Source organism: Pieris napi, chromosome 11 (genome assembly GCF_905475465.1).
Source record: "Pieris napi chromosome 11, ilPieNapi1.2, whole genome shotgun sequence".
Classification (NCBI taxonomy): domain Eukaryota; kingdom Metazoa; phylum Arthropoda; class Insecta; order Lepidoptera; family Pieridae; genus Pieris; species Pieris napi.
Genome location: NC_062244.1, coordinates 8,148,465 through 8,168,493, shown reverse-complemented (window position 1 = coordinate 8,168,493; position 20,029 = coordinate 8,148,465). Strand labels below are relative to the sequence as shown.

The 20,029-nt window shown below is 31.4% G+C and overlaps 1 protein-coding gene and 1 long non-coding RNA gene across 11 annotated transcripts in view; one reads left to right on the top strand and one right to left on the bottom strand.

Moving 5' to 3' along the window:
• Positions 1 to 20,029, bottom strand: part of LOC125053662 (tight junction protein ZO-1) — a 101,418-nt gene that overhangs the window by 53,299 nt on the left and 28,090 nt on the right. For 9 of the 10 annotated variants that reach the window (XR_007117604.1, XM_047655139.1, XM_047655141.1 and 6 more), the window contains exon 2: positions 17,307 to 17,361. Coding sequence is in view for 8 of the 10 variants with exons in the window: in XM_047655139.1 (XP_047511095.1) it covers positions 17,307 to 17,361 (55 nt within the window). In the remaining 2 variants the exon portion in view is untranslated. Of the gene's footprint in view, positions 1 to 11,889; positions 12,071 to 17,306; positions 17,362 to 20,029 lie in introns of those variants that run through there. The other variant, XM_047655142.1, reaches the window with a different exon arrangement.
• LOC125053666 lies at positions 5,511 to 6,925 on the top strand. Its single transcript, XR_007117605.1, has 2 exons — positions 5,511 to 5,933; positions 6,097 to 6,925. It is a non-coding gene; the product is annotated as an uncharacterized LOC125053666 (long non-coding RNA).

Sequence of the window (20,029 nt, the reverse complement as noted above, 5' to 3'; positions counted from 1 at the left end):
TAACGACGTTATACCGGGACCCGTGAAATTTATACTAACACGATTAGGTACGTATCAAATGTACAAACTTAGATAAAGACAAATATAGATTTTATGGGCACTGCAACGCTTTTGTGTTAATTATAGACTATTCGGGGAACAACAACTAAATGTACATAAAAAATATTGTGAAACTTATGTCGTTATTCAGTCGCATGGTCACTATTAGCAAGTTTGTTTCATTATAGTTTAGTAAAAACCTCGAGATTATTATCGATTTGAGTATGAAGGGTTATTAAAGCCCAAACATATCAGTTCTGTTTTCGGTCGTTCTATGAGCATAGATAGCTAAACTGAAATACATTTTGTGACATAAGTATAAACGTAAGGATTCCTTCCTATACCAAAAGCTATACATCATTTTCTGCATTCCATATAGAGACAGCTATACTAAGTTATTTTATGTATGAGGACGTAAAGTTTTACTAACAATTAAGTTGGTTTATTGTTTCAATCATGTATTTATTTGTTTGCATTCCCCACAGGCCGACTCTATTTAGAATGACACATATCTGCAAATGTATTCCATTCATGTTTGCTTCCTTTGTTTATATGTACTTAATTAGTTAATAGCCAACATTCATTTCTCTATTTCTCATAGTGTAATGATAAATTGTGTTACTTTTGTGGGAAGATGTTTTTCGTATAGTTCACTGAGATATTATTGAAGTGAAACTTCTTTATCGGGGTTGGAATTTTTTTTTTGTGTAACATTTTTTCGTTACGCGTCACATTTTTCCGTTACGCGCCATCTTTTGAAGTGAAACTTCTTTATCGGCGTTGGAAAAAAGTTTACACACATTTGTCACATTTTTCGGTTACGCGCCATCTTGTTCTTGTCCCTACCACGGTTGATCCGAAGAGATTCGAAGCCATGAGTAACAAAAATAAATAATAACGATAACAATGATAGTAATACTAATAATTCTATTACAATCAATGAAATTCTGTAATAATCTTAGTACTACATATTAGTACAGTAATAAGGTAAAATGAAATAATTGTATTTGTATTCATGTCTATGATAATAAAAGCCTTTTGTTAAACTTTATCTAATTTAACTTTATTTAACCAATTTCTGTAAAGTTGCATATAGTAGATCATTTTTCGAAAAATAAGGTCATAAAGAAGTTTCACTTCTTACGTGTGTACACCTAGTACACGCACACATTTTGTTTAAGTAGTATTGCTATTACATTTTTATACTTTTGCGATATTAAAGCAGGGTATTTATAAATTACCCTTGGGTAAAACTGGGAGATAGAAAAGAACAAAAGCCGAAGCCTTTGAACGGCTGGACCGTTTCTTAGAATGATTAAGAGAATATTTTTTGGTTTCTATTTAAGACGTGTGTACAGGACTACGTGTGTTGGGTCTGCTAGTAAATGTAAAAAGGACGTAAATTGCCAATAAGTCATAGGTATAAGTACTTTCTTAATAGTTCATAAATAACAGAATTAGATACACATCTCATACTAATCTTATAAAAGAGGTAACTGTGCGTCATTCAAGGTGCAATACCGAGAGCTATTAATAAGACTTTTATATTTGCAATAGGATGGCGTTCGCGACAAATGTAATTTTATATTTATAAAATACTGGATTAAAAAAATTAAATCGATAAGTCACGGTCTGCAACGCAAAAAACCTTTTGGGTATTAATATGCAAGTGGCGTGTTTTCAGGTGATTCTAGGTTCGATTGCCGGCGAAACAAACGTTGTGCTTGATAGGCAGAGGGTTAATAATTTGTAACTTAAATCTATCAATACAGTACTCGCATAATATATCTGATCCTTTCCCTAAAGTATAAATAAATTAAAGATTTTATTTTGTATATTTTTGAGTTTTTATTCAATCCATGCTGTGCATCTAAGAAGATAAAACCCAAATATTTTAAGGTCACAAAATACCAAGGTCACAACGACATAGATCCTGTGTGGTCCCACACAATGTACAAAATGTTGCGTGGGTGTACAACTGTTTGTTTTAAACGAGTACTCGAAATGTTTACTTGCTACCGGCTGCGTTCACCGCAGTACTGAATAAAATACACATTTTTGTCCCTTCTCATTTCCAGCATTGTTAGACTGTGATGCGAAAAAGGGGTTATATTTCTGATGTTTATATAAATGTCTGCAGTCGATAACGTAGCTTTTAAAACGAACGAACGAAACGTACGTACGATTTTTTTTAAAATCGGCTCTAACTACGTGGTGGAACCCGAACAATGGTTTCTGTAATATGTAATTTACGTGAATTTAGCACGTATTGTCCACTCTTGTACAAATACCCAACTCCAATAAATTTTATTTATGTATCTGTAAAAATACAATTTTGTCCTAAATAAAAATGAATGAATGCAACCAATATAAGAAATTAATTAAAACAACCTAAGTTTTATAGGGACTAACAAACAGTAGAACTTTTGTCATATTCAATCACTACATAGTATAAAACAAAGTCGCTTTCTCTGTCCCTATTTCCCTTTGTATGCTTAAATCTTTGAAACTACACAACGGATTTTGATGCATTTTTTTTTAATAGATAGAGTGATTCAAGAGGAAGGTTTATATGTATAATAACATCCATTTAATAGTGGAAAAGTACTGTTATTTTTGAGGTTTCTAATGTGATGTCGTAAATAATTGCATTTTTTCCGCTTACATTGCAAACGCAGGCTGAACCCTACGAGTTTTATCAAAATAATGTACTAAGTATTGTACACATTGAAAAGGTCTACAGAAAAGTCCGTGATGGTATATGTCTATCTCTTATGGATAACCCACAATAACTTTTTTTTGTCATTTACTTTTTACGACAAATAATGGCTAATTTTCGAAGCGATTTTAACCAATACAGCATTAATCCTTAACCAATTAAATACCTTGAATACATTGTTCATTTAATATAGATCTATATGGCCTTTTACACCGTATGATTTAAGTGAATATTTTCGAAGATATTACAGATTTAAAAATTGCGGGACGTAGCGTTTGCGGCGGTACCGGCCGGCCGCACAGTTTTTGCCGTTCGTGTAGTGTATTTAGTATCAGCATTGCACCCGTGCGAAGCCGGGGCGGGTCGCTAGTAGACAATAAAAACGTCTGTTAACCAATGTGATTCCTTGACAGTTGACTTAGTCCTAGCTGTGGGCACATGAAGTAATGGCTGTTGAATGAATGCTTACATGTAGCTAATAAAATACTTAAGAGAATGGCCACTGGCTTGAAGTATCTAGTAGCAACTCCGTTTATTATTAAATAATTTTCTTTAACTATTTTGACAGTGACAGTGACAGAAAAGCCAAAGAAAAAATGCCTAATCCCGTATTATATCGTTTATAAACAATTGAATAAGTCTGTTCCTGCAATTTTGTTTTTTAAATTTTGGCTCCTAAAAAGGAAAATTACGATTATCTTACGCGATATAGGTATAAATATTTTTAAGACAAGCTTACCGATATTATTTAAATTTTTTGACACGTGACACATTGAATCGGGTTTTAAAATGTCTCGACAAGTATCAACTAGTGATGAATGAATCAGCTTATTCGTGAGGTTTAGACTGTTTATAAACAGGCAATTATTCGTACAAATCGATGGCCCCATAAAATTTCACGCGTAAACATTAAACACGTATTAAACTTACTTGTTAGCATATTTTTCTTTATATAATGCTTTAGACATTTAAAAGTCTAAAGTCTCAAAGAAGATGCGATTTTTATAAATTTTACAGCCCATGCTTTCCAGTCCTCAAGCTTTGTTTAATAATTAACCAAGAGGACCGGGGTTCGAACCCCGACGGAACTAGCCTCACTTCAAGTTGGATAGCACAAAAAAATAATTTACTTTTACTTTATCATTCTGGTTGAATTATGGTGGTTTTTTTCGACATTATCGTTGTCTTAGTACTGTAAGGATAGAACATGTATTTTTGTCTATAAATAAACAAATAAAATCGTAAGTATACACATGTTTCCCTCATTAATCAGTAAACCAGAACTAAATTCATAAATCAGTTTGCGTTTTTCAGCTTTTCTCCTTCGTGTCATTTTGTAAATGTGATTTGACGGTGAAATATGATTAATTTAGTTTTTTTTAATATGTAGTAAGCCAATTGTCTAGTTTGTTTGAGATTACTATGTATACAGATGTAGACTGTTTATCTTTGTTAATATTATTAACGACATGTATTACGTACAGTAGTAATCCAAATTGTGTCACCAAAATTAATCTTATCATGCTGTAATTACAATCTTATTGCTAAGTCATAAAGTTCAATATTCATTGTATAACAATACCAGGTGCACGGTGACTCATCGATCATTGACTTCTGTCCGACTATTGGCAAAATTGCGATTCATTTTAAGTATTGTAACAGACCAGAACTCATAATAATGATCACAAACTTAAATTTACTTTACATTTTGACCAAATTTACTATTTAAAGGTACGTTTTTGCAGTCTTTGTATCATGATACTACTCGTGCTTCACAATTTTTTATCAGAACTACTTAAGAACACATGAAAGTCACGGGACTGATACCTACTAAGAAAAAAACGGTGACCGTCCCTTCGTAGTACATTCGGTGTACATATTACAGCCATTAAGACTAAACAAATACAAAAAAATCTATTTGGTTTTTACAAAAAATGTGTCTAATATGCTCCAATTCTGGCATATTTTTCGTACGTAAAAAAGCTTTAGTTTTAAGCAACGTTTTATTTGATGCCATTTCATTAAATAGTCTATAAATCTATGTTTAAGCAATGATTTGTAAGTTGACTTCGGCCCTGTAAATCCAATAAAAGTCATCTAAATTAACTTTTAAACCCACGATGACATCAACGACATCGGCATTGTTTGTATTTTTAAACCGGCGCCGGCGCAGACTCGCCTTACAAACCCTTTATTTATATCACTCCTGTTATCCAGATTTGTGTGTGAAAATTGATGAAACAAAACGAATTTTCCCTTTTTTATATTATGCGAATATTAAGAGAAAATTTACGTTACTACTACTAGAGAAAGAATACAATTATAATTAAGTTTCTATTATTTATTTATTTAGTAATCCTAATAATTTAAACAGTGATTAACGCAAACTCTCGGAGTATTTATTATGCATGTCTAGTATAAAACAAAGACATTGCCGCCTGTACACTTTGAAACTAAATACTAGTAAAGTCACACAGGCAAAAGCTATACAATAAATAGTCTAAGGGTGAGATCTATAGTCCGCACTTGGACTTTGCTCAGACTTACCTTACGAAAAACTTTGCTTAGTGTACACTAAGGTTAAACTATGATTTCGTATTTATAGACATTTTAACGGTGAGATTAAGCTAAGCCCAAGCTAAGACAGCAAATGTCAAAATACAAATTGATGTTTCAGTTCATGCAATACTTTGTTTATTATCCTTTAAAAAAGTAAACAATAACAAATATTTAAACATCTAAAACGGTACACATATATCTTCAATTTATTGTTATTTATGTATTCATTTATTTTATTATTGCAATAACTAGAAATTTACGAGTAACCTTTAGAAAATGTATTAATTATTTAAAGATGACAATAATTTTGTTACGTAGAACGGATCGCATTGTTTTGACAACAGCAACAGAGCACTTGAATCAAATATCAACAATTGAAAATTTTGCCTAAAGTGTTGTATATGTTCGGAACGAATACAACCAAAATCCTTCCATCCTGTACGGTGAGAATGAATTCAAAAGAAGGAACCGTATTTTGAAACACACGGTATTAAATGTGATCCTGCCACTGATCATTACAAACTTGCAACCTTATAACAACAGAGGATCGCCAAACCTACCGCAATTGCAAATACTTTTTGCATTAAGGCATAAAAATGCAACTGGATGTTTTCAGGTAATATTGTGTTCATAAATATGTATGGTTTTTCGATTTTAATATTATAGGTACCTATGTATTCTCAAATGATTTTAAATACATTATATGTTGAAGACATTTGTCTTCTGACTTTCAGAAACATAACATATATGTAACTAATAATAATTCATTGACATTACAGATGGTGTGTGGTGATCTGAACAGAATAAGCCAATCTACAGTCTGTTTAATTATAAATAAAGTCTCTGCAGAGTTGAGTAAATTACTTCCTAGATTTGTAAATTTTCCAAGAAATATGAACACAGCCAAAAGGAAGTTTGAAGAATTAATAAGATCTAATACTCACCATGACCTAAACAGTATAATCAGAGCTATTGACTGCACCCATATAAAAATTAATAGACCCAAAGGTATCGCTCACTCTGAAGCATACAGAAATAAAAAAGGGTAATTTTCTGTAAATGTGCAAGCAATAATAGGGCCTGATATGGAAATATTTGATATAGTGACCAGGTGGCCTGGCAGTTCACACGACAGCAGGATATTTAGAAACTGCCAGGCGTATGCAAGGCTGCTAAATGGTGAACAAGAAGGAGTTTTAGTAGGTGACAGCGGTTATCCGGCACTTAACTTCATGTTAACAACACTTTTATATCCAACAACAAGAGCTGACAATAATTATAATTATTCTCAAATAAGAACTAGGCATATTGTTGAAAGGGTTTTCGGAGTGTAGAAAAGGAAATTTCCATGTTTACAGCTAGGACTACAGTCAAAATTGACAAAATATACTAGTTATATATAATTATAGCTTGTGCTGTATTGCATAATATAGGTATATAGAGTCATAAGCATCCCCTATGCTTATGATGATGGTGATCTTGCTGACAGCAGAAGTTGAGTAACACAGAAACAATGAAAGATCTCCTACAGGTCTAGCATTCCGGCAATCTGTGATTGCACAATTTAACTAGGTAATTTGTTCGGTAATAAAGAATATCAAAACAAAACTTGTTTCATTTTAAACATTTATTTTCTGATTCTTTTTTTGAGTGTAATACATATTTCTAATACTAATTTATATTTTTGTTGAAGAAATTCTATTTCTAACAGATTTTTTAATTTTATATGTTCCACTCCTATCTCAAATTTTTTAGGGTAGTCAGGTAATAAATGGTAGAAGATTCAGGGAAACGAAAATAACAGATGTGAAGCGAGAGTCATCGGTTAGGTTATAGTTTGAATTTCGTTGTCACTATAATATGCCAGGGCTGCCAGGTGACAGATACGATATCACACCAGTTATTTATAAGATCTCTCAAAAATGGGGTTGAACACTTATATAAATAATGTAAATAAACAACAATAGATACCATAATAATGTATAATTATTTTATTTCATGCATTTCATAGGTATTTATCAAGATCATTTAAAATTTCTTTGAATTCAAATTCTATTTTTCCCAAAGTCTATGGAACTCTGATACCAAATGGCAACACCGTTCATTAAAAACCGACAAAAATAAAAAGTCCAGTAAAAGATATGATGGTAGAGCAAATTTTAGGCCATTATTTTTGTTAGGCTTATAGTCAAAGTTTTTGGTAAGTCGTCGATTTCGTGGACTTGAGATTAAGCTAAGCCAACACTAGGGAGGGATTCGCAGTTTGCTCTATAAATACCGACTGTGTCTTAGCTCGATAGTTAAGTCAGAGTAAAGTCCAAGTGCGGACTATAGATCTCACCCTTAGCAACGTCGTCCCTCAATACCTTGTTTTGTCAATGTCATGATTCACCTTTAGAAACGCAACCCTTGAGTTGACTTTAGCTGTATTAAAGTGTCGTCTGTGACCTTAACCCGTTTTACGGGTAGATGAAAAGGTTTTTTATAGTATTATGTTCCAGCGCACTGAATATTCTCTAAATGATAATATTATACTTTAGCATCGAATATTATTTTAAACAAAAATTAATCTTTATTGTACAAAGGCAGAGATAGAAAATGCACGTTTATTTATCCCTCAATTTTCTGAATTATAAGTTGGCCCCATTGTTGACCCAACAACTAACCAACCTGTGACCCTTTTATTCATTTTTATATATTTACCCTTTACAGCTTTCAAAGCGTATACTGTTACGTGTAAATGTATTTTTGTACTAATGTAGTGAATAGCTAAAGAAACATTTTACTTTAATCGTTTGACTCATGTATGCCTAAATATGCCAATAAAAAAAGTTGATTTTGAGGGCAACTGATTTTGTGAGCGCTATCGCGGTGCTGGCAATTTCGGGACACGCGCTAGAGCACGATTGCACTCCTCGGCACTCAAACGGTTAATATTATAAACATTACACTATAATCACCCACGAAAACGTATTTGTATAACAGAGCTCCTCTTCTTAAGGTTAAAAAAGGCCAAAACGTTGTTTTTACCAGTTTTGTACAATTCGTTTTAATAGTTCATTTGAAGATGTAACGGCCAAAAATTATAGTTCACGTATAACAGAAAGCAATCTCACTAATGGAGTTCGTTTTTTGAGACTAATCTTTTATGTAAACACCATATGAACACTTTTGTATTCAAATACAGCGTAAAAGATCTTTTCAGTGTATACAATTTTACTAACATATTAATGGTTAGAATTTTTCTTATTCTTTTATTCAGTTTCTATAGTAATGCATAGCCCGTATCTTTAATGATGATTATAAAAGAACATCATAGAAATTATGTTGACGTTAGGCGTCAGATTAAATAAATGAAAGCGCAAATTTCAGTTAATCATTACGTCAATCGTGGAAGTCTGTAGTTGCCCAGCTGTTTTATTTATTACTGTTTAAGAAGTATCGTGTAACTTGTAAATATACACGCCTTGCGGTACATAGATTGAAATACCTACCAATAATACTTATACTTTCTGTCTAGTCTAGTCATTGAGTATGCGTTGTCATAGACCAAGTTATTTTAGGCATATGTCGCATCGACACCAGACAGCTATTACACATGTATATAATATAGATCACATCCTGACATTTTGCACGCTGATATTCCGAAAACGTATACCTACTATATTATTTCTTGTAACATTCCCTTCAGTTTCTTCTTTCTTGTAACATCTTTAAAAAGATTATGATTAAAGTACGCCTGTTGTCTATGTTTGTTCGCCAATACCGCCTGGACTTACGAATTATTTTTATCTCCTAAATATTCTACAATTTCGTGGAATAAAAGTTGTACACATTGTTGTTTGCTTTTTTAAAAAAATATGTTCATTAGACACATGTTTTGATTGGATACGCTTTTTTCATTAAGTTGTACATAAATCAATTAATCAAAAGTTTATTTTTATATTACTAAATATATAACCGAAAGCTGTAAAAATTGAACATAGTATCTTGTATTATGTGTAAATATAGCTTTCAAAAAACGTTCTTTGTTACGATCCAATTTTATAATTTTATATAAAGAAAACAATGAAACAAAACTTAAAAGGCTTCTAATACTTTGACATTGTTGTTCGATCTAGTTCTCACAGTTTCTATATACAATGTATCTGAATGAAATAAAAATCTTTAAATATTTTGTAGTATTAAATTTATTTTTATGTCCATTTTCAGCAAAATAATGAAATTCTGAGGGAAACCTGTAAAGAGCTGTACTGTTTAAGATTGTTGCAATCAAATTGTAGAGATTTTTTTCTTCTCGACCTTGATTATTAAAGATTCCAAAGCTTTGATCCGGGGAGTAGTCAATGCTCCCTAGTACATTCGCAATAACGACCTCCATCGGGACCTTAATGTAGAGGAAGCCATAATAATCAAAAAGATTGCTGGAGCCAAGGAACAAAGGCTCCACCATCACGTGAATATCGAGGCTATTCAACTTGAAACCACAGGCCTAGTGAGAATATTGAAAAGGGCAAAACCATTTGAATTAGTGTTAGTCCACGTTAGCCTTAAGTGCTAAACTGTGGTAAGTGAAAAAATAGAACACAAGAACAGAGTGTTGTCCCCTTAATAGAGACTCTAAGTAGTGTTATTGGAGTTTCTTTTGTTTAAATATCCTTAATAGTAAATTAGGTTAGACTTAGTTCTTAGCCTTAAGTTAGGCTAGATCGTAATGTTCCATGGTGTCTCAGTAAAAACTTATTTATTTAAAAAAAAATAATCTCGATCTTGATTAAAATGTTGTGTAGGCGTTGCGAATTATCTTTATATTTATAAACGCGAAATTATTTAGAGATCAAAACTAGAGCAATTTTCTCTTAACTTGGTTAGTAGTTAGCTATCACTTTCATTAAACGATTTATTGTTATTGTACAAATTGACTGCCTCAACAAATTAATCGTTTGCGCTGTTGTCTATTCTTAATTTGGTGATTCCGATGATCAACTTCTTAAGGAACCCTGCCTAATAGCCACATGTTACCTTAGAATTCAAAATTGTACAATTCCGTACATTAGCAAAACCAATTAATTTATTCAGAGGAAACTTAATGAACACTAATGAAGGTCAAAAAATTAATCCAACCCTGGACAGGAACTCTCCAACATTACAATCGCCAACGTTTTCTTACAAAATGTTTGTAAGTTTATTTCTTTCTTCGCAATCGAAACGCGAAAATAACATATAACCTTAATTTATAAAAAAGTGTGTGTACACGCGTTAGAAGTTATACTTCTTTGGCGTAACAAGAAAAAATCTTTTCAAAAATTTATTCTACGTTTTTAGAAAAAAAACCACACTAACAATAGAAAAAACTAAAACGTTGACAATAGCTAACTTCAGGGTGTCGGTTTTTTGTGACGTCCTTTCCCGAACTCGCAAAAAGAAGTATTACTACTTCAATTATTATTACAAAATCTTCAGACAGGGAAAGATCTTTGTAGCTTAAAGGATAATTAAAACAGTCTAAAATAGTTTCGAGCCAACATTCAGTTATCAATAGTTATTTAAGTTTTCAATCCAATTCCGAAGTCTAGATTGTAGCTTATAGTAGGTATTATTTCAAAATTAAACTAATTTATTCGTGAAACTAGGGCATTTCCGTGGCGTATGATTCAAAATATTGAGATCACTTGAATCACGTTATATGTAATCTTTCAGGTGCAGATGGAAATGTTGCAATATAATCTTACCGAATTAAAGTCTCATTATATATGTGCGTATCAAGTCTACATAGGCACAATTTAACGTCTATCATCCTTAATAAGAGCAAGAATATAGTGTACCAATCGATTTTTTATTTAAGATGCGTAAAATGTCATTTTATTGAGTATACTCGCTGCGAGCTCTGCTGTCAGATTCGCTTTGTTTTATATAACAGGGGACAAACGGGTAGAAGACTCATCTGATGTTAAGTGGTACCGCCGCTTTTGTTTTACTAAATTATTGGTGAGCAGATAACAAATAACAATTCACCGGGAATGAAACTCAGGTCATTCGAATATGCACTTTTTACTAAGCCAAAAACTCATGGAGTCCATGATATTGAACATATATATAATACGAAATTGAAGAAAAAAATTAAGACACAAGGAATGGTTTGTTTTCTCAATACAGTTCAATGGAAAAATATGATTTGGAACAAAATTCTATCCTTGAATCCTTCCCGGAGTTCAAGGTTTCTCCGCATTGAAATCGAATAATGTATAAGTGATTTTACACGTGTATACGTAAGTTAATTTAATAACGTAAAAGTATATCTAATAATAAAAATCTATTTACGATTTTACATAAAGTCAGTATATTTGCCTAGCACATTATAGCCGGGTGATAATTAAAAAAAATATAGGTAAGAAATCACTTGACACAAATACGGAAATTTAATTAGACTCGGCTGCGTTATTAATAATTACGCGTCCATACTCCACTCAGGTCAATGTATTGTGCAAATGCTTTAATTACTTTAACATTGACTGCCAAAATTATAAGCATATAAATAATGAAAACACTTTAAATCGGTCCCAAAACCATACATTTACGATCAATTATTTTTTTCAAATTTAGATCACTAACATTCACTTGCACTTTCGCTTTTTTAATTTGTCACTGGCCGGAATTAAATTAATTTTCGAAACTTAAAATACGATTTTCGTAGCGTCAGTTCAAGCGGGTCGACGCTATACAACGCTCGCGTCGACTGGCCCTCAATTCGGCCGTCTGCCAAAGAATCTGAAAAGTTATATTTATATTGTGATATGAAGTTTCAGTCGTTAGCGAAGTTAATTCGTCTACATAGATATAAAGAGTCTGTCAACGTAAACATCCGCAACGCAAATGCACTGGGAGTAGCGGAGTGCGTCGTTTATTTTTGTTAAGCTGATTCATTGATGGACCCGGAATAAGTTCATTTGATCTCGTTCTGTCTAGTTAAGGCTTAGACCGTATCTAGAGAAATACAAATGCCTGATTTAGTTTTCTAGGTAATTTTACTTTTGCGAATATAGACTACTAATAACGGTTTAAAATTTGTTAGCGCAGTTGATTTAAGAGACATTAAGCGTGCTCTATGACTGACAATAGAACAAAGATTTGTTTGTTGTTTGATATTTCTGTCATTTATTGCTATTGTTTCCGTATTTTAGTAGTAGTTCCGTTTAGTGTAGATTAGCTAAATATTTGCGGAGCAATTAAATAAATAACGTATAATTGTTTCTGTGTGAAACAATGTAGAAATAAATATTCGTTTAACCCTTTGTAACCAACAAACAGTTCGAATTCTACTTAACTATCAATCAAGATTTTGGTTCATAGTGTCATTATTTCCGCTCCTTCTAGGCAGGCAGTTGGTTTCTAAAGTTAATACAATTAAGAGTTAGTTCAGTTAAGTTAATACAAGTAAGAGAGTTATATTAGTAAATTCTCCCTTGTGATTGGGTTGGCATCTGGCGAATTCTGCAGTACCTTATTTTATAGGTCAATGTCACTATGCCAACTGCAGCAAATTGAACCTACTAGTCAGAAGAGGAATTGTTTCGTTACAATAAGACTTGATTGGATAGTAATTATGTCCTATATTAAGAGCAATAGTGCAGTTTTCAGACATAGATTTGAAATAATATGTGAAAAATTTCCTACAAACATTTCTGAGAACAAGTTTCACAAACGAATTTGCGCGTGATTATGTCATCTACTTTTCCTAAAATGTTGTTTATAATATTGTCAATTGTCAAATTAAAACGAATACCAGATTTGAAATTATAAAACCGACAGTTCGCGCTCTTTAATTTGGCGGTTTACATGGCTACATCTGTCAAAGCTGACAGGTCTATTAATTATGATTATATAGGCAACCTCCTTTGGTGAAGAAGTTGAGGCGTATTTAGGTCAAAATATCAGATATACTCTATGAATATAACCTTGCAATACAAAATTAGATTATAGGCTGTGCGTTCGATGCATATTCTTTTAAAGCCTTTTAACCGAAGGGTTTATATATTGAATTATACTGCAATAATTATCGGACAGATCAGAATTTCACTTATCTATGGAACAAGCGTCTTCAAAACTAATTTGTGTGTACACGCAGGAATTTTAGTACGTTATTTGCTTTACATTTATAGCATAAAATGATTTAAAATATCATTTATTTCTGATTAAAGATTGAAACGCGTTTATCTCATACGGTAGCACTCTTCGGCAGTGATTATATTGATCAAGACAATCTTTTGGGAAAACTTTGTAATGATAAATTAAAAAAATATATAAAATCGTGAACTTCTTATGCTCTTAAAATTATTAAATATATATATATGAGGCCTTTTTAACCTCGTAAGGGACTAGCCCTTGTGGACCGGAAGTATACCAGTTACATTGAATATCCTGGCAATCATATTCTATTACAATAGTGCTGTGAAAGTTACTAGTTATCGATATATGAACATTACAATTTTTCTCCATATAAGGTAATAAGTTTTCTAAATCAGAAAGTAATCTTATTCATAAAGTTCTACTATATGTATATTGTATATATTTAGGTAATGACAACGATTACTGAATTATTGCTCATAGTATTGTATTTGGTTTGCGCGTGTAATATCTACGAAATAATATTTAAAAATAAATCCCTTAAATAATGTTTATTCAAAATATTTATAAGACTATAGGGGCTCCCAAGTGTGGGGACTAGCCTTAAATCGCGCTGTGGAACAGTCTGCTCCTCAGCATAAAGCACACACGCATTACACACCTGAAACGAACCGAATGGGAATGGGAAATCAACTTTGTTACAACCATATTGGTGTCATTAATAAAGTTGTATTTTTATTATGTTTAGTCTGAAATTTGTCCACACTAATTATTTATTTAGGACAAATTTCTTCAAAAATGCATGTATTTTTAAACTTAAATAATCGCTATTTCAACGTTCTACAATCGAAATAACGAACATCACTAAACTACCACACCTCTTAATGCATGCGCTGTATCAACAAAAGCGCACGTGCGCCTGAAACAAAGATAATCATCGAAGCGATTACAGCTTTATTACTATTATTGTATATATGCACTATGAGTTGTAGAGTTTTATATAGACTGTCGGTTTTATATAAAAATTAATTATACATTGATTACTTTTGTTTTAGATAAAAACATATTTCGCGTAACAAAATATTTTCGAACGAATAAACAAAAAAGATTGTTTATCTTTTTTGTCTGTCCGATTCATACCTTATTTTCTGTATATCCCAAAGAGCTAGACTTTTCTTTACTATACTTTGATCAATAAACAACTCAGTGGTGAAACAAATTTCGTATCATTATTCACTTTACGACCAGATAAGCTCTCTCAGTCAGATTTACAACTACTTGCAACCCTCCCCAGCTTCGCAGAGGCAGTCGTGAACCGTAATCCTTGAAGAATTATATACCAAACCTTCTTCATAAATCATTCTGGATATTAAAACTACTACACTAGAAAATCGCAATACTAATACATTTATCGACACTTAGTTACCTTAAAACAATATACAACCCTAGTTTGATAAAATAAAAAATAAATACCTACTGAGGGTACAGTACAAGAAGTGCATAAATAAAAAAAAACATAAAAATACATGTAATACTAGAAATATACTAACTAAAATCTAAGAAAATAATAATCAAAAAAAAAAAGCTATTCTTAGAGTTAATGAGTCATAATTATTATATAGAAGTAGCTAATTACGAGACGGAATATAAATGCACAAAAAGAAGATTCTTAAATAATTTAAAGACTGAGTTCGTGTGATATAAAGAGGTATGAAGTATTGTACGAGATATTACGGTTTTCAGCAATAGTGAATTAGTTTTTGAGTTTATCGCGAACAGACATATCGAAAGATGCGCTGGAGGATTTGGTTTTAAATAACATAAAAGTTTCATCAAAGACATTTTTGGGATCTTTCGCACAAATTGCGCAAACTTTCCCCCATCACGCTAAATCTGACCAAGTTACGTGCCGAGACTAATACTCAATTGTAACAAGCGTTAACCGAGCAAGCTCAACTTTCACTATAAGGTAAAGGTCAGAATCTGAACCAGTTTGCCAATAAGATTTTCTAATACACTGATTAAGTAGAAGTACTGGTGTTGCCATCCGTGGACTTGTGGTACAATCAACGATGCAATGATTGTTTCCTAAATATTTTTATTTGGTTAAAGTCCACCATATCATAATATATATACTTCACACATTTTCTACAGTATACGTTACAATCTATATATTCTAAATTTTATAGAACTGGGGGCAAGCGGACACCTGATGTTAACAGATACCGCCGCCTATAGACACTCTCAATGCCAGAGGGATCGCGAGTGCGTTGCCGGCCTTTTAAAAATTGATACGCTCTTTTTTTAAGGACCCTAATCTATATATATAAAAATGAAACCCGTTTTCCGTTGTCACGACATAACATGAAAACGGCTTGACCGATTTGTCTGATTTTTTTTATATAATATTCCTTGAAATAAGAGGATGGTTCTTACAGAGAGAAAAAATCAAAAAATTGAGTGAAAAAGTCTAAAAACAACACTTTTCTTTATTTCCATACAAAATATTCGTAATAATATTTAAAGGCAATTTGAACTTTAATAGCATATCATAAAGTTCAAGTGTTAGTGGAGGGGTTCCGGGAAGGTAAATTTTTATTTTTTGTATTATCAACTTTCTTTTTTTTATCTTACTAGCTAGACCGGTGTCCCGAATAGCAGAATAAGTATTAAAAAAAATAAAGAATCGACTGTTAGGCGGTACGATGTTCGCCAGGCCAGCTAGTATACAATATAAATACAGTCGACTCTCGATAATTTGAATTTCCGGTCCCTTGAATACTCGATAAAATCTATGTTAATCCCTTATGACAAATCTATGTTATGTCCCTTCGGTGATTTAAAGTTGAAGGAATAGTATCTCGCTCGCCAACGTGCGATAATTTGAATACCGGGCTTCCCTACTAGGGACAGGTCTACATGAGTGTGCAAAGACGTGTCCTTTGTTCAAATTCATATAGACCAATCCTGGGAACGTCTTATCACCATACACTTGTACGCCTCGGAACCGACACGAGCTTTTACCACTATCAAAAATTCTTTGGAGAATGGTAGACTGAAGTAGCTCACTCAAAAATAGATAACGGGCTTCTTTTCGAAATAAAAAATTGTGAATAATTGTATTTAACTGTTCATATATAGAAATAATAAATCAAGAAATTTAATCAAGCTCTTATTTACTGGAGTCCCCCTCCCCTTAGTGGTTATTTAAACGCTTGTTATTTTGAACTCTGGGTCATTTAAAATCTATTTGTGGATCCTTGAGTTTTAAATTATTGAGACTCGACTATATTACTTATACACTTCCAACTGCAAATAAATATAATGCTAATAATAGCTTATAAATTGATCGGCCCACTACTGAATATATCAAGCTCTTAATAAGTAGCGTTTATTCTGTCGTATTCGAAAAGAATTCGAATGAGAAGTGCCTGAACTCTTAGTTTGGTTTTTATAGATGGAACTTGGAAGAGTCTTTCTATTTAACCTAGGGAAATAATAATGGACGACAATGTTAATATTCTGTTACGGGTTTGATGACACAGCAGGTTCACCTCTGCCTCACCAATACTGGTTCATACCTACAAGACTCATTTTGTGCTACAGAACTTGAAACAACAACAGCAAAATTAGAAGCAATTTTAATAGCGTTTCAATGTTTGAAAGAAGTGAGCGATTAGCTGCCGTGGTCACTCACAACGAATGAAAAGACGTCACATTACAAAGAAAGTGAATTCGATTTATTTTTATTTGCACGGTTGAAAAATGAAGGAAATAAAAAACTGACAACCCCACGGTGACGTGTGTCCATTGCAATAAATAAAAAAGATTTTAAATTCAGTTTCTAAAATGTGTATAAACTTACTTGTTTAAGTTATGATTCATCACCATGTTTTCTTTGGCATTCGTTGTGGAGTATCCTGAAAAATAAACAAAAGGTTTAATATGTTCGAGATCAATAGAACGAATGTTTTTGTTCTAAAATTTTAAGATTCGTGTAATACGAAATTAAAAATTATATTTTCCACTTTGTTAAATTAATCAAAAATTCATTCACTATCCTTACCTAAACCCTTAAACCAATATAATTATGACTAAAACAAAAAAAAATATAAATAACATAAGATTACACACAAAATCGCTACTTTGAACTCACTCTGCGAACATAATATTTAAAGATGTCGATAGTGCATTCAGTAAGCGCAAAGTCTTTAGTCTAGTCGACAAGTTGAAAATGGAACAAAATAGAGATACTGCTCTTAAAATTATGTGCGATAGCTCATTGGAACCGGAATGACGCCTAGAAAAATGTGCTAAAAGCGTGTATTAGCACATAAAAAATTGCAAAAGTTATAGACAATTAAAGATGAAAAAAAAATGGCATATAGTTTTTTGCCAATATTTAATAAACTATTAATATTTAAGAAATTTCAAATAAAGATTCTGAAAGAAGAGGAAATTTCCAATAAAATACTCCTAACTCTCGGAACTCTATCTCCATTATTTATAACTTTAATTTAACGCTGAAAATAGGTCTGCGGGTGACATTTTTAGGATTCGCGCGTGGCGTCAAAAGCGACTACGGCACATTAATTAATTTATTTAAGGTATTGAATATTTTTTTTTAAATTTCAAAAAATTATGGTGTGTTCTGAACACTATAATTAATTTATTCCCGTTGAAAATTTTACTTAAAGTTAATTTTTCAACAAGTTAAATAATTGTTAACAAACGAAATTTTCTCGAACGACCGTCTTAATTGTAAGTGAAAAAAAATGTTTAAATAATGGTCGTAAAAATATTTCGCTTCGTAGAGCCTTTCTTTCATACATACTTAACAAGATCGTGCCATAAAAGTTAAAAAAATATTTATACTTTGTTTATAACATTTTTTTTACTTAAACAAAAACTTAAAAATCCATGTAATGTTGTTAAAAAAAATTTTTTTTTTCTAAATCATCATATAATCGTTTTTTTATTAATACAAGATATTTATTGATTTGCTAAAAAAAAACTTCCCGCCATTTGTTGATAAATTTTTTTTTAACAAATTGAATAAATAAATATTTTTTTAAAAAATTTTAACACAACTTTATTACATTAAAAATGTTATGATTTTTAACTGCGATTTACTTATTTACATTTACACATACATTGCACATTAAAAAAAATTTTTTTTTTCTAAATCATCATATAATCGTTTTTTTATTAATACAAGATATTTATTGATTTGCTAAAAAAAAACTTCCCGCCATTTGTTGATAAATTTTTTTTTAACAAATTGAATAAATAAATATTTTTTTAAAAAATTTTAACACAACTTTATTACATTAAAAATGTTATGATTTTTAAAAAAAATTTTTTTCCTAAATAACAATTTTTAATTATTTATAATCGTTTTTTTTAATTTTCTATTGTTTAAATAATTAGTTAAAAATTTTTTTTTTTCTAAAAGTCATAATTGACAGTCCTCTATAAAGTAACAGAAAAAAATTTTTTTTTAATCAACAATTCTATTGTTTATTAACTTACCAAGTTGTTATAAACAAATATTCAACTTTTTTTTATTTTTTTTCTAAAACTTCTAAAATTAACAAAAACAACCATACATAACAAAGTATAGAAAAAAAAAATTTTAATTTTAAATAGAAGTAATATTCATGATAATCAAAAAATTTTCAAAAATTTTTTTATATTTTATATTTGAAATTTCTTAAATATTAATAGTTTATTAAATATTGGCAAAAAACTAAATACCATTTTTTTTTCATCTTTAATTGTCTATAACTTTTGCAATTTTTTATGTGCTAATACACACTTTTAGCACATTTTTCTAGGCGTCATTCCGGTTCGAATGAGCTATCGCACATAATTTTAAGAGCAGTATCTCTATTTTGTTCCATTTTCAACTTGTCGACTAGACTACTTTGTCATAAGGGGGATCTGTGCAAGACTGGTTCTGTCCCTTGGTATTGATGAATGGATGAATAGAAATGGATGATAAGTTCCCTAAAAATTAGGAATCAAGAAAAAACTAAGTCACGATTCAATTTCACGTAAATCGGACCGTTCATAATAAATTTACGCATGGAGCGTCGTGTCGTTGTCACGCCCGATTGTTATTTCAAAATCCACTAAATATTAAACAGGTAAAAATATCTAAATTTAATATGTATCAAATTATGTTTAATTAAATATGTTTTAATAGTACAATAATTTATGTAACTGTAACTATTGTATTTCTGAGAATTGTGTTTGTTTGTGAAAACATATACTACGATAAGACCACAACATACATATAATAAAACATATATTCTTGTTATTGGTGATTCCTTACATAGTCCATTGAAATGTTACAATTTGAGGGCCATACTGAACATTTGTTAGAGGACGCAAATTTATTATGGTACATGTAGGGGGGATCAATACAAGCTTAGACACAAGTGTGTGGGGTTGGTGCGCTTGTCCCCCGGGCCGCCATTTTGGAAAAAGGGGCGAAAACACGTTTTTGGCTATATCTCCTAAACTATCCACCGTACAAAAAAATTGTGAAGACATATTTTGTAGCAAATCGCTTTTCCTATAATT